This window comes from Felis catus, chromosome A1 (genome assembly GCF_018350175.1).
Source record: "Felis catus isolate Fca126 chromosome A1, F.catus_Fca126_mat1.0, whole genome shotgun sequence".
NCBI classification, from domain to species: Eukaryota; Metazoa; Chordata; class Mammalia; order Carnivora; family Felidae; genus Felis; species Felis catus.
Genome location: NC_058368.1, coordinates 766,754 through 783,145, shown reverse-complemented (window position 1 = coordinate 783,145; position 16,392 = coordinate 766,754). Strand labels below are relative to the sequence as shown.

General features: G+C 39.8%; 1 protein-coding gene across 6 annotated transcripts in view; it reads right to left on the bottom strand.

Moving 5' to 3' along the window:
- MPHOSPH8 (M-phase phosphoprotein 8) overlaps positions 1-15,941 on the bottom strand; it is a 54,868-nt gene extending 38,927 nt beyond the window's left edge. For 3 of the 6 annotated variants that reach the window (XM_045037619.1, XM_045037551.1, XM_045037580.1), the window contains exon 1: positions 15,627-15,941. In XM_045037619.1, the coding sequence (XP_044893554.1) occupies positions 15,627-15,848 (222 nt within the window). In that variant the 5' untranslated portion in view covers positions 15,849-15,941. The remainder of the gene's footprint in view (positions 1-15,626) is intronic. The other 3 variants (XM_011282719.4, XR_006585443.1, XM_045037515.1) reach the window with 2 other exon arrangements.
- Positions 15,942-16,392: the final 451 nt, after the last annotated feature.

The following is a 16,392-nucleotide window of genomic DNA, read 5'->3' as shown; positions in this document are numbered from 1 at the left end:
TCAGAGAAATTACTACCTGTGCTCTCTTCTAGGATTTTTATGGTTTCAGGTATCACATTTAGGTCTTCAATTCATTTTGATTTTTTTTTTCCTGTATGGTGTAAGAAAGTGTTCCAGTTTTCCTCTCCCCCCCCCCCCCCCCCGTTTCCCCATTTGTTGAAGAGACTGTCCTTTTCCCAATGGATATTCTTTCCTGCTTTGTCAAAGATTAATTGACCATGTAACAGTTAAGAGGCTGTCCTTTTCCCATTGGAGGTTCTTTCCTGCTTTGTCAAAGATTAATCACCATATGGGGCGCCTGGGTGGCTGAGTCGGTTAAGCGTCCGACTTGAGCTCAGGTCACGATCTCACGGTCCGTGAGTTCGAGCCCCGCGTCGGGCTCTGGGCTGATGATGGCCCAGAGCCTGGAGCCTGCTTCCGATTCTGTGTCTCCCTCTCTCTCTGACCCTCCCCCGTTCATGCTCTGCCTCCCTCTGTCTCAAAATTAATAAACGTTAAAAAAAACAATTAAAAAAAAAGATTAATCACCATATAATTGTAGGTTTACTTCTGGGTTTTCTATTCCATTGATCTATGTGTCTATTTTTGTCCCAGTACCATACTGTTAACTACTACAGCTTTGTAATATAACTTGAAGTCCAGAATTGTGAGGCCTTTAGCCTTGCTTTTTTTCGTTCTTCTTTTTCCCCCCAAGACTCCTTTGGTTATTCGGGGTCTTCTGTGGTTCCATACAAACTTTAGGATTTTCTGTCCTAGGTTCCATGAAAAATGCTATTGGTATTTTGACAGAGATTACATTAAATGTGTAGACTGCTTTGGGTAGTACAGACACTTTAACAATATTTATTCTTCCAATCTATGAGCAGGAATGTCTTTCCACTTCTTTGTGTCATCTTCAATTTCTTTCATCAGAGTTTTACAGTTTTCAGAGTACAGGTCTTTCACCTCTTTGGTTAGGTTTATTCCAAGGAATTTTATTATTTTTGGTGCAACTGTAAATGGGATCATTTTCTTAATTTCTCTTTCTGCCACTTCACTACTGGTGTACAGAAATGCAACAGATTTCTGTACATTGATTTTGTATCCTGTGACTTTACCAAATTCGTTTATCAGTTCTAGCAGTTTTTTGGTGGAGTCTTTGGGGGTTTTCTGTATAGAATATCATGTTATCTGCAAATAGTGAAAATTTTACTACTTCCTTACCAATATGGATGGCTTTCATTTCTTTTTATTGTCTGATTGCTGTGGCTAGGACTTCCAGTACTATGTTGAATAAAAGTGGTGAGAGTGGACATCCTTGTCTTATTCATGACCTTAGGAAGAAGCTCTGTTTTTCCCCATTAAGGATAATGTTAGTTGTGGGTTTTCCATATATGGCCTTTATCATATTGAAGTATGTTCCCTCTAAACCTACTTTGTTGAGGGTTTTTATCATGAACAGATGTTATACTTTGTCAAATGCTTTTTCTACATCTATTAAAATGATCCTATAGGTTCTTTTCATTTTTTTTTTTAAGTTTATTTTGAGAGAGAGAGAGTATGCATGCATGTGCAAGGGGGAGAGAGAGTGGGGGAGACACAGAGAGAGAGAGAAAGAGAGAGAGAGAATGAATCTCAAGCAGGCTCCATGCTGTCTGCACAGTTTTGTGGGGCTTCATCCCACAAATCATGAGATTATGACCTGAGCTGAAATCAAGAGTCAGATGCTCAACTGACTGAGTCACCGGGATGCCCCATTATCCTTTCTCTCACTGAAGTGATGTACCATGTTGATTGATTTGCAAATACTGAACCCTTGCAACCCAGGAATAAATCCCACTTGACCACGGTGAATGATTTTTTTAAATGTATTGTTAGATCTGGTTTCCTAGTATTTTGTTGAGAATTTTTGTATCTGTGTTCATCAGGGATATAGGTCTGTAGTTCTCTTTTTTAGTGGTGTCTATCTGGTTTTGGGATCAGGGTAATGCTGGCCTCACAGAATGAATTTGGAGGTTTTCCTTCCTTTTTAATTTTGTGGAATAGTTTTGAGAAGAATAGGTATTAACTCCTCTTTAAATGTTTAGTAGAATTTTCCTATGAAGCCACCAGGTCCTAGACTTTCGTTTGTTGGGAAATTTTTTAATAGTAACTCAATTTCTTTGCTGGCTATTGGACTGTTCAAATTTCTATTTCTTTCTGTTTTAGTGGTTTATATGTTTCTAGGAATTTATCCATTTTTTTCTAGGGTGTCCATTTTGTTGGCATACAGTTTTTCATAATATTCTCTTATGATTATTTATATTACTATCATGTTAGTTGTTACTTCTCTGATCTCATTTGTGATTTTTATTTCAGTCCTTTCTCTTTTTTTCTTGATATCTCTGGCTAGAAGTTTATCAATTTTACTTTTTCCAAAGAACCAGCTCCTCATTTTATTGATCTGTTCTTTTGGGTTTTACTTTTTAGTTTCTGTATCATTTATTTCTGCTCTAATCTTTATCATTTCCTTCCTGCTGTTTTCTTCTTCTTTCTTTCTTTTTTGTTATTCTTCTAGCTTCTTTAGACGTAAGGTTCAATTGTTTATTTGAGATTTTTCTTGCTTCTTGAGGTAGGCCCATATTGCTATAAACTTCCCTCTTAGGACTACTTTTGCATCATCCCAGAGGTTTTGGACTGTTATGTTTCAATTTTCATTTGTTTCCATGTACTTTTTATTTTTTTTTTTAATTTCCTGGTTCACCTATTCATTGTTTAGTAGCATGTTACTTAACCTCCATGTATTTGTAGTCTTTCTAGATTTTTTCTTCTGGCTGACTTGCAGTTTCATAGTGTTGTGGTCAAAAAGATTTATGGTATAACTTCGATCTTGAATTTGTTGAGCCTGGTTTTGTGAGCTGATGTGATCTATTCTGGAGAATGTTCTGTGTGCACTTGAAAAGAATGTGTATTCTGTTCTTTTAGGATGGAATATTCTGAAATTATCTGTTAAATCCATCTGATCCAGTGTGTCAATCAAAGCCATTGTTTCCTTGTTGATTTTCTGTTTAGATGATCTACTGATGTATGTGGGATGTTAAAGTCCGCTACCATTACTGTATTATTATTGGTTCGTTCCTTTATGTTTGTTACTGTTTTATGTATGGGCGCTTCCAAGCTGGGTGCATAAATATTTACAATTGTTGTATCTTCTTGTTCAATTGTCCCATTATATAGTGTCTTTGTTTCTTGTTACAGTCTTTATTCCCAAGTCTATTTTTTCCAACCTAAGTATCATTACTCCAGCTTTCTCTTGATATCCATTTGGATGACAGATGTTTCCTCATTCCCTCACTTCCAATCTGCAGATGTCTTTAGGTTTAAAACAAGTCTCTTGTAGGCAACATATAGATGACTCTTGGTCTTTTATCTATTCTGTCATCCCATGTCTTTTGATTGGAATGTTTGGTCTATTTACATTCAAAGTAACTATTGGTAAATATGTATTTATTGACATTTTATTGCTAATTTTGTGGTTGTTTCTGAAGATTTTCTCTGATCTTTTCTTTCATGTTTTGTTGATTTTCTTTACTGATATATTTAGATTTCTTTTTCTTTTGTATGTTTATTAGTGGTTTTTGACATGGTTCCCATTAGATTTGTATATAACCTCTTTTACATATAGCAGTCTATATTAAATTGATGGTCATTTAAGTTTGAGCTCATTTTCTCTCCTTTACTCCCCACATTGTAGGTTAAGTATATATTAGCATAGCTTACGTCCTTTCTTTTGTGTATGAGTTCCTTGACTGATTTTTTATAGAAATACTCATTTTTACTGTATTTCATACCTCTATACTGTCACTTTTGGTCTATCTTTTCAAAGAGTCCTCTTTAACAGTTCTTTCAGGGCTGGTTTAGTGATTATTTATTTATTTATTTATTGCCCAGGAAACTCTCCTTATATTCTGAATGATACCCTTGGACAGGGTATTCTTGGCTGCAGATTCTTCCCATTCACCACATTGAATACATCATGCCACTCCCTACCAGCTTGCCAAGTTTCTGCTGAAAAATCTCCCACTAGCCTTATGGGCTTTCCTTTGTAAGTTACTGACTTGTGTGTTGCTGCTTTAAAAATTTTTTCTTTATCACTGTATTTTGCAAATTTAATTACAGTATGTGTTGGCATGAATCTGCTTTGTTGATTTTGATGGAAGTCCTCTGTGCCTCCTGGATATGGATATTGGTTTCTTTTCCCAGATTAGGGAAGTTTTCAGCTTTTATTTCATTAAATAAAATCTCTGCCCCCTTTTCTCTCCCTTCTTCTTCTGAGACTCCTATAACATTAATATTGATTGATGGTGTCACTGAGTTCCCTAAGCTATTCTTTTTTTTTTTTTTTTTTGTCTTTACCTATTTTTGAGAGAGAGACAGAGACAGAGACAGAGTGTGAGCGAGGGAGGAACAGAAAGAGAGGGAGACACAGAATCTGAAACAGGCTCCAGGCTCCGAGCTCCCAGTACAGAGCCCAATGTGGGGCTCGAACTCACAAACTGCGAGATCATGACCTGACCCAAAGTCAGACACTTAACTGACTGAGCCACCCAGGTGCTCCATTAAGCTGTTCTTAAATTTAATTTTATTATGTTTTTAGAGAGAGATTGTAAACAGGGGAGAATAGCAGAAGGAGAGAGAGAATCCATAGTCAGCACAGAGCCCAACGTGGGGCTTGATACCACGATCCTGGGATCATGATCTGAGCCAAAATCGAGTCAGATACTCAACTACATGAGCCACACAGGAGCCTCCCTAAGTCTATTCTTGTTTTGTGTAATTCTCCTTCTGGCTTTTGTTCAACTTAGTTACTTTCCATTACGGTCTTCTAGGTCATGAATTTGTTTCTCTGCTTCTTCCATACTGCTATTCATTTCATCAAGTGTGTTTCTCACTTGTTTATTTAAGCCCTTTATCTTTGCTATGTTATTCCTTATCTCTGTGTTAAGGGTATCACTCATGTCTTCCACTCTTTTCTCAAGTCAAGTGAGTATACTTATGATCACTGCTTTAAATTCTCTATTAGGCATGTCATATATGTTTTGCTTAGATCTCTGACCATAGCCTTGTCCTGTTTTTTCATTTTGGATAAATTTCTATGTCCTCATTTTGTCTGCCTCTCTGTTTCTGTTAAGAAAGTCAGCAATTTTATATATACAATGAAATACTACTTGGCAATGAGAAAGAATGAAATCTGGCTATTTGTAGCAACATGGATGGAACTGAAGAGTATTATGCTAAGTGAAATAAGTCAGTCAGAGAAAGATACCATATATTTTCACTCATATGTGGATCCTGAGAAACTTAAGAGAAGACCATGGGGGAGGGGAAGAGGGGAAAAAAAGTTAGAGAGAGGTAAGGAGGAAAACCATAAGAGACTCAAATACTGAGAACAAACTGAGGGTTGATGGGGGGTCGGGGAGAGGGGAAAGTGGGTGATGGGCATTGAGGAGGGCACCTGTTGGGATGAGCACTGGGTGTTGTAAGGAAACCAATTTGACAATAAATTATATTATATAAATACACACACACACACACACACACACACACACACACACACACAAGAAAGTCAGCTATGCCTTCTACTCTTGAAAGTAGTAACTTTATGAAGAGGATGTCCTGGTGTGCCCTGCAGTGCAGTGTCCCCTGTTCACCAGAACCTGGCACTTAGAGAGTATCGTATGTTGCTTATACTTGGCTGTTGTATCTTAGTCACATTTCCTTTCAGTGCAATTGTTTGCACTGACTCTCTACCTTTGTGGGCTGTGCCCGCTCTCTGGTGTTAGTGGGACCCAGGCAAGACAGCTCTGAGGGGGGCATGCCCATCAGGGAGCTTGGGAGCAGGATGATGTTGTTAGCAAATTTTGGGTTGGGCCACTAGTCCAATGCTGGATTCCTTGAAGTGCTATAGCAGCTGGGAGCTGTGCATGGAGGTGGCAGGGGCCAAAAGGCTGGCATGGTGCATGATGATAGCTGGGTATGGGTGGGCCTGGTGCACGAGAGTGGGTGGGAGCATGTGGCTGGGTGCAATATGCTAGGTATTGGAGTGAGCGTGTGTGGCTTTAACAAAATTCATCCTGAGTCCAGGACCAAGGTTAGCAGGCCTGGAGTGGGCGAGTTCTCAGGAGAAATCATGGGCATGGCATACTGCTAGCACATTAGGTAGCAAGTGTTTGTGCAGCTCTGCCTCCTATAGGTGGCTCTGAGTTTAGGCTGGTGGGAGTGGAGAGGAAAACAGCACCTGCCAGCTCCTTTGTTTTCAAAGAAGTCCCCCAACATGGTCCAAAATCAGTATGAACAGATCTGTCTCCTCTATGCCCCCAGTGTTGTATGCATGCTGTTTTTATGTTGCCTCTCTACAAAAGTTGCTGTCTCTTTAAGGGTGGCCACCTAGCTATCACTCACCCTAGTGGCCAGTGCAGTGCTGAGTCAGGTGACTTTTAAAGTTCCAGGTTTCAAGCCCCACTGGTTTTATAAACTCACAGAACTCGGCTCCTCTGGTTTTTAATATTATGGGGATTGGTTTTCCCCGTGTGAGGTCCCTGGTGTGAGGGCCCATTTCTCTGCTCTCTCCATGCAATGCAGCTCCCTCTCTCCTGCAGGCAGCCTCTCTCTGCCTTTTTGACCTTCCTAACCTTTCAGATGCAGCTTCTTCTCTATATTTAGTTGTGGAATTTCTTCCACCAGTCTTCAGATTGCTCTCCAGTTTACTAACTTGGATGTAGACGTTATCTAGTTGTAAATATGGGATGGGGTGAGCTCTGGGTCCTCCTACTCCACCATCTTCCCAAACTCCTCCCAAAAAGGAAATTAAGAAAACAATTCCATTTATAACAGCACCTAAAAGAATAAAACACTTAGGAATAAATTTAACCAACAAGGTAAAAGACTTACAAACTTACTACAAAGCTGCAGCGATCGAAACAGTATGGTACTGGCATCAGGACAGACACAGAAAAATCCAAAAATGAACCCATACATCCACGGCCTATTGATTTCTAAAAAACAATTTTTTAATGTTTATTTATTTTTGAGAGAGACAGAGACAGAGCTTGAGCGGGGGAGGGACAGAGAGAGAGAGAGGGAGACATAGAATCCGAAGCAGGCTCCAGGTTCTGAGCTGTCAGCACAGAGCCCAATGCGGGGCTCAAACCCACAGACGGTGAGATCATCACCTGAGCCAAAGTCAGACGCCCAACCGACTGAGCCACCCAGGCTCCCTGGCCTATTGATTTTTGATAAGGGTGTCAAGTCTAATATGGAAACAAATTGTGCTGAAACAACTGGATTTCCCCCCCAAAAAAGGAAGCTGGACCCTACCTCATACCATATACAAAAATTAACTCAAAATGAATCAGACCTAAATTTAAGAAATGAAACCATAAAATTTTTAGAAGAAAACATAGGGGTAAATCTTCAGGACCTTGGATTTGACAATGCATTCTTGAATTTAACTCCAAAAACAAAAACAAAAATAGGTGAGAGGAGTTCATCAAAATTAAAAACTTTTGTGCATCAAAGGACATTATCAACATAGTGAAAAGGCAACCTATAGAACTGAAGAAAATATTTACAAGTCGCATCTGAAAAAGGATTAATATCCACAATATGTAAACAATTCCTATAATTCAAAAATAAGACAAACAAAAAACTAAGAAACGAAACAGAAAAATAAGGCAAACAACCCACTTAAAAAGGGGAAAGGACTTGACCAAACATTTTTCTAAACAAGATATACAAATGGCCAATAAGCATATGAAAAGATGCTTATCACCATTAGTCCTTAGGGAAATGCAAATAAAACCCATGAGACACTATTTCACACCAGTTACTAGATGGGTATATTAAAAGAAGCAAAAACATGTAAAACAAATGTGTGTGAGAATGGGGAGAAATTAGAACCTTCTAACATTAGTGGTAGGAATGTCAAATGTTACAGCTGCTGTGGAAAACAGTTGGCAATTCTTCAAAAAGTTAAACAGAATTACCTTACGGCCCGATAATTCCACTGCTGGATATACACCCAAAAGAACTGAAAACAGGAATTCAAACAAGTATTCATTCAACCATGTCCAGTAGTGTACTGTTCACAACAGCCAAAAAATGGAAATAATCCAAGTGTCCTTCAACAGATAAATGGATAAACAAAATGTGGTATACACATACAATGAAACATTACGCAGTCTTAAAAGCGAAGGAAATTCTGACACATTCTATAAGATGGATGAACCCTGAAAATACTATGGTCGGTGAAATAAGCCAGAAACAGAAGGACAAATATTGCATGATTCCACTTACATTAAGGACCTGAATTAGCAGATTCACCGAGACAGAAGGTAGAATGGTGGATACCAGGGGTTCAGGGGAGGAGAATTATTGTTTAATAGGGACAGTTTCATTTGGAAAGATGAAAAAGTTCTAAAGATGGACAGTGGTGATGGCTGCATATCTACCCAAATGTACTTAACGACTCTTCTGTCTCTATGCATTTGCCCTTAAAAACATTAAGATGGCAAATTTTAAGATACATAAATAGAGAAACATGTATGTGAAACTACAATAAACAAGACTTAAAAATTACCTATTGTCGTTTGCCCATTTTCTCACTCATTTATAATAACTTTTCTTTTTAATGTTTTATGGCTAGCAAATCTTTATCATACATTGGGGTGCTTGGGTGGGTCAGTTGGGTAAGGGTCTGACTCTTGATTTCAGCTCAGGTTATGATCTCACGGGTTCGTGAGTTTGAATACTCTTTGTGGTTTCAGCTGTCAGTGGAGAGCCTGCTTCAGATCCTCTGTCTCCTTCTCTTTCTGCCCCCCTCCCCCGTTCATGCTCACTCTCTCAAAAATAGGTAAACATTAAAAAAAGTCTTTATCACATATATTCCAAATTTTTGCTCCTCCAGATTTCTGGTTTATCTTTTCTGCTCAATATCCAATCTCACTGAGAAGCAAGAATAGATGAAATAGTTTTCCACTTGACCTGCAGAGCACTATTCTATCTTACACTTAACACCTGCCTGATGTTATTCACACAACCACCGAGGCAATAAACTTTCCAAACCAAAGGCCAAGTGCTGGTCCCTCTCCTTTTACCCTTCAACATACCTACACTGCCTTTCAATCATTCTGCCACCTGTAGAAAGACCAACATCGGTCTTGGATTGGAAACCAGTAGAATTGAAAACTAAGAAATAATGGGAAAAAAGTGCAACTTAACTTTTAAAGATAAGCCTCATAATCTTAAAATAATAACTAAGTCTAAACTGATACAGTTCAATGGGTCAGTTACATAACAGGATGAAGGGACCGATGCTTGTGCCCCATTATTTTTATGTGTACATAGAAACAGTAGTATCTGCTACTCAATGTAGCTTTTAAACCCTTATTTACCTTCAAATGGGACAGAAAAAAATGTATATAAATAGAGGAAAAAGACAAAATCAGTATTAACAACTGGGGGATATGCACGAAGGTATATGTGAGGCTATATATAATTCTTACAACTTTTCTGATGACTAAAAAAAAAAAACAGTAAAAAAAAACTAGTAAACATTTACTTCTACATTGAACACAGTTATAAATTTAGTGCTAGCTGTCAATTAAGCTCAACCTGGTCAATGAGAGTAAGTGCATGAACAACCATTCTCAAGTATTAAGTAGCACATCTCAATTCTAGCTCCAGATTTCATTTGTTAATAACTGTTATTGATCTTTATTTCAGCAGTTTTGTTTCATTCATTCATTGAACAAATATTTATTGAAAGTCACTATATGTTAGGAACTTTGAGTCTTAGAGATACAACAGTATAGAAAACAGATTAAATCCATGAACTATATGTTCTTTTACAGAAATCCTGTAGATCCAAATATTGCCCAGGGCTTTGCCATATATTAAATTTCATGATAAATTTATCTTCAAAATGCCAGAAACAGTCTATTTTCTTGGTAGCCAAGTTTTCTTTTAGCTTACTCAGTGATCCAAACCAAAAAGGCAGAAGACAGTCCTCCTATCCTCCAAAAGTGCATAAAGTCTCAAGGCCAATGGGTCCCAGTGTATTATAAGCATGAAATGTTTAAAAAAAAAAAAAAAGTGCAACTGTAATTAAGCATTTCAATGGATTCCAAATGTGTTAATAATAGAAGTAAAAATATCTAGTCTGTTTTAGCGTTGCTTTGAAGTCGACAAGGAACACGTCATAAAAAATGTTACAATAATCAATAATATTAGGAATATGAAACTGAGAACAGCTCATGCATGTAAATTATTCTCAAATTAGTTTCCCATATTTCTAGCTTCAACTTCCTAAGTAATGGCTGCCTTGCTTGCTGGCAACAATATTATAGATTTTAAATAACCCAATTAATCAAGCAAATATTCAATGTGAAACAATATATAGATATATGTCAGTTAAAATTAAAATTTTTTTAAGCACATGGAATATTAGTAATACTCTCAAATGTTTAGAAATTAAGCAATGTATTTACACACAAGTTATAGCTATTGGAAAATATTTTTACCTGAATGAAAACATAGTACAAACATAATTTATGAGTTGCACCTAAACTAAGATCAGAGGATAATTTATAGCACTAAAGGCATATAATTTGAAAAAAAAACAAAGGCTGAAAAACAGTTAGCTATGTATCCACCTCAAGATGTTAGAGAGGAGCCTGGGTGGCTTAGTCGGTTAAGCATCTGACTCATGGTTTGGGCTCAGGTCATGATCTCAGTTTGTGGGTTCAGGCCCCACATTGGGCTCTGCACTGACAGCATGGAGCCTGCTTGGGATTCTCTCCCTCTCCCTCTCTCTCTCACTGCCCCTCCCCTGCTCACAGTCTCTTTCTCAAAATAAATAAGTAAACTTAAAAGAGAAAAATTATGTGATCACCTTGACAGATGCAGAAAAAAAATTTTAATGAAATTCAACACCCATTCATAAAATTATTTAGTAACTAGAGATAGAAGGGAATTTCTTTAACCAACTGAGGGCACATACACATAAATCAAATGTATTTCTGTATATGAGCAACAAACACAATGGAATTTTCAAAAAGACTATTATTGCATCAAAAATATCAAATATACCTAAAAATACATTAAAAAAATTTTTTTTAATGTTTATTTATTTTTGAGAGAGAGAGTGAGACAGAGCATGAGCAGGGGAGGGCCAGAGGGAGACACAGAATCTGAAGCAGGTTCCAGGCTCTGAGCTGTCAGCACAGAGCCCGATGTGGGGCTCAAACTCACCGACCACGAGATCATGACCTGAGCCGAAGTTGGATGCTTAACTGACTGAGCCACCCAGGTGCCCCTACCTAAAAATATATTTAATAAAAGATGTTTAAGACCTCAACACAGAAAACTATAAGACATTACTGAAAGAAATTAAACTGATCCTAAATTTATCCACAGGTTCAATGCAAATTCCAATAAAAATCCCAAGTTTTTATGTAAGGAAATTGGCAAGTCGATTCTAAAATCTATAAAGCATTGTTACAGAAAAATAAGAAAGATCTGCTCAATGAAACATGACCCCCACATTACACTATGCACAAAATCAATTCTAAGTGAAGTGTTAAACATAAAATCTGAAAGGGAAAACAAAAGAGCACCTAGAAAAAAAATTATAGAGCATATCTAGGGTAGAGAAAGATTTCTCAAACCAAACATAAAAAGCACTCAACATCACGACAAAGTTTCCTTACATTAACTATATAAACTGTTCATCAAAAGATAGCAGGGAAAGAGATCTGCTCACATCACCAACAAAAGGTATGAATCAAAATACGTATCAACAAATCAATAAAGACAGACAACCCAGTAGAAAGAGATTTCATAAAAGAGGATAACTAAATCTCCATTAAGTATATGAAAAGATGCTCAATGATTTCAACACTGATTACTAATGTAGGATCAGAAAAATACAAATTAAAAGTAGGAAATACCGTCATGAACCCATCAGAACTGGCTAGAAATAAAAAGTCTGACCATATCAAGTGCTGACAGGATGCAAAACAAAAGGGAATCTCATAAACCATTAGTAATAGTGTAAATTGGTACAACCGCTTTCAAAAATAGTTTCCACTGAACGTTGAAGATACCTGTGTCCCTTAAGTCTGAACAATTCCATTTAGTGTTTATAACCAAGGGAAACACGTACACAATGTATCAGGAGACATGTTCATCACAGAAGCATTATTCGTAACAGCCAAAACCTGGAAACAACCCAAATGCCCCTTAACAGTAGGAGAAAAGATAGGCTGTAATATATACATGCACCCGAATAATGTGCAGCAATGAAAAGGAAATAAAATACAGCTCTACACAACATGGATTAAATCTCACAAAGATATTGTTGAGGGAAAAACCCAGACACACAAAATAAATATTGTGAAATTCCATTTAAATGAAAGAAAAAGGGGCACCTGGGTGGCTCAGTTGGTTCAGTGTCTGACTACTGATTTTGGCTCAGGTCATGATCTCACAGTTGGTGAGTTCGAGCACCGCATTGGGCTCCACGTGCTGACAGTGCAGAACCTGCTTGGGATTCTCTCTCTCCCTCTCTCTCTCTCTCTCTACCCCTCCAGGACACACTCTCTCTCAAAATAAATAAATAAACTGATAAATCAATAAATAAATGAAAAGAAAGTATGAAAAGAAAGAAAGAAGGAAAGAAAGAAAGAGAGAAAGAAAAAAACAGGTAAAAGGACACTCAAGTGTCAAGGAATGCATCCTTAGATGGAAAAATTACAAAGCAAAGCACGAAACCTATTATCATATAATAATTCAGGACAATGATTCTGGGTGAGGATGGGGGTACTGATCGAAAAGGGGATTCAAAAGAGGTTTTTAGGGATGGCAGTCTAATATTTCCTCATTTGGGTGGAGGTTACACAGGTGTTGGCTTTGTGATAATTCACTAAATTGTGTAACTAAAGTATTTACTTATACACTACAAAATCAAATCAAATGCCCATAAACTGGCACTAAAAAAATGCCAGTTTTTTATTATATAAAAATGACTCCTATTCAAAATTGAAGGTAAAACCCAAGATTTGTCAGATTCATTTAATTCTTCTGAAAACATACAAAAAATTAGTTAGCAATAAACTGAAAGAATCTATAAACGCCAATAAATAAATTTACATATAAATTTAGCATTGATGCTGTTCCTCCAAGCCAACCCTCATCATAATGACGGTCTTAGTCTATCTATCAGGATAGCACAGTCTGGTGGCTTACGAACAACAGAAATACCATAGACGACAAGATTATAAGAAGGCCAAACAAACTGCTACCAGGACCCTTTTGTTTTTCAACTGGCTGGCTCACTCAGCAGTACTTCTAAAGTAACTGCCACAGTCCTGTTCTGCTGAGTTAATACTTTTCATCTTACAAATCACTCATTTGCAAGAGCATCTAAAAATACAAGGCCCTAAAAACTAGAAATCTCACCCATTTGTACCCTTAATGTCTTAAACACTTAAGCTTCTTAGTTTCATCCACTTTTGACTAGAATATGAGACTGGGTATAGTGCCTACAATTCTTTGGGACCAGATATATTAAATACTGTATGAACTTAACTATATTGGAATTAAAACACATTAAAAAATATTATACCAAATAGGTGAATCACCTTAATTCTAAAGCTTTTACTCTCTTAACCAAATATTTTTCTAAATATCTTTTTTTTAAAGGTTTATTTAATTGGTTTAAGGCGGGGGGGAGGGGCAGAGAGACAGAGAGGGAGAGAGAGAATCCCGAGCTGGCTCTCCACTGTCAGTGCAGAGCCCTACACAGGGCTCAGGAAACAGGAGATGACAACCTGAACTGAAATCAAGAGTCGGATGCTTAACCAATTGAGCCACCCAGGTGCCCAGATTTTTCTAAATATCTTATATGTGCCAAGCACTTGTATTAAATGAAGGTGATACAAAAACAGTTTAAGATTGGCTCTATTCTCTTGGGGCATCTGGGTGGCTCAGTTGGTTAAGCATCCAACTTCAGCTCAGATCATAATCTTGTGGTTTGTGGGTTCGAGCCCTGCATCAGGCGCTGTGCTGACAGCTCAGAGCCTGGAGCCTGCTTCAGAGTCTGTGTCTCCCTCTCTCTCTGCTCCTCCCCTGTTCATGCTCTCTCTCTCTCTCTCAAAATAAATGAACATTAAAAAATTTTTAAAAAGACTGGCTCTACTCTCATCAAGGCGCTTTTGTAATATGTTTGGGAAAACTATACAAAACAAAGTTCCTACGTTTACTGTATTGCAACTAACAATAATATTAATGGCATTAGACTTCAATTATTTATCCTCAATAGCCAGAACTTTTCAGTGTAAGCAACCGTGTAAGCTACAATTCATCTCTATATCCTCAGAACTTAACACTGCACCTAGCACAAAATATGTGATTTAAAAAAAAAAGTTTGCTGAATGAATGGACAAAAAAATTAACACAAAGTAGCACGTGACAAATAGAAAATAACAGACAATAAAAAGAACATACCGATCCGACTACGATATGGGACCTTTGGTCATCTCACACTTACCTACTGAGACAAATTAGTTACTAGTTTCCTTATTGTCCATCCTTCCACCCTCTCTCCTTCACCCCAGCCTGCAGTCCATGATTCATTCACTCATTCAATAATGTGATATACACAAAGCACTTACTGCACGACAGGCAGTGGATTGAGTACCACTGATACAAAAAGTAATAATAACCATATTTCCTGTATTAAAGGAGCCTAAACCTAGCAGGAGAGGCAGACATATATAAAGATTAGTGCTTTAAGTGCTAAAACAGAGGTCTAAACAAAGTGTTACAAGGGCATAAATGAAGAAGCACCTCACTCTGCAGGGACCAGGGTCAAAAAAGGATGTCACAGACAAACTGACTCCGGGAGAGAGAGTAAGACCTGAGAGACTGAGGAGAAAGAGAACAGGAAGCGCCAAGTGTGATGAAGAATTTCACGTATTACTGTGTGGCTACAATCACATAATATGCAAGAAGAGAGGAAAGATAATGGTCAGGCTTTGGAGACCTTTAAATGCCACCTCCTGGACGCGATTCTGAGCACGAGAAGATCTGAACGATCTGAAAGCAGAAAACCGATCACGGCCTTGGAAAACACTGAGACGACGGCGTGGACAACGGACTCTGAGAAGCGGCACGATTTCAGCGTCACTCCTTTCCAGCACTGAGCAGTGGCCCCAATCAGTTATCTAAACACTGATGACCGTGACAAATCCTTCACCAACGGTCGGCCCCCTTGATACTCACACACCGCAGCCTACCCTGCTTCCTCTCTTCTGGCCACACAACCCTTTCAAACTTCTTGAAACGTACCCTCACCGCCACAGACAGCCCAAGAGTCCGTCCAGGGTTGTCACCGCAGGGCTCCCAACGTGCGCGCGCTTGCGTCGGCTCTGGATGTCACGTTCCTTTCCCCCGCCCACGTCGCGTGTCTGCACAAGCTTTTCCACCTTGTGAATTCGGGGAGGGCTTCGCGTTTCCGCGCGGCAACCCTCTACAGAACTCCCATCGCTCCCCACTTCTGCACTTCAAGCCCTGCACGCCCAGCCTCGCCTCCCCCGGCGCCCACGTACCCCCTCCGTCTTCATGTCCAGTATCTTTTCCACCTCGAACACATCCTCCCCGTCCTCCTCGCTGTCTCCAACGGCCTCCGCTCCTTTCGTGGCTGCGTCCTTCTCTTGGCCCACTGCTCCAACACCTTCTCCTTCGACTTCAGGAGACTCACCATTGCTGTCGGCACCTGAAACAGCTGCGGTCACGCTCGCTTCCTCCGCAACCGCCGCCGCCGCCGCCATAATAGGAGCCTAGCAAACCGCCGAAGGCGAGCGGCTGCGACACACACCCTGGCGGTTCCTCGCGCTCCGCACTCGGCTGTAATCCACTCGGGCAGCGTGACGCGACTGAGAGGGAAACCCGCCAATGGCGGGCTCGGGACCCTGGAGCGACACGCGCTTAAGCCAATCAGATGGAGGCGGGCGCGCCGGGGCCCCGCGGAGCCTACGGGAAGCGGGTGGGCGGGCGGAGGGGCGCTCCGGCGGAAGGGCGGGGCGGCTCGGGCCGTGAGAGACGAGCGCGCGGGGCACCTCTGGCGCAGGCGAGGGGTCCCGGAGGGCTGTTTGGGAGCCCCTGACGCGAGGGGTGGGAACGACTCGGGGGAGGGGCTTGTCAGGGCGCGTGAGGAGAAAGGACGGAGGCTGACGGGGTACCTCGGGAGGGGGGGACTCCGGCGTGGAGCTGGAACGGGCGGCGGAGGCGGGCTCCCCGGTGCTTCCTGGGTCGGGAAGGGGTGGCCGGGGAACACCGGAGCGCGGGAGCTCGCCCTGGAAGAGAAGCTGAGGC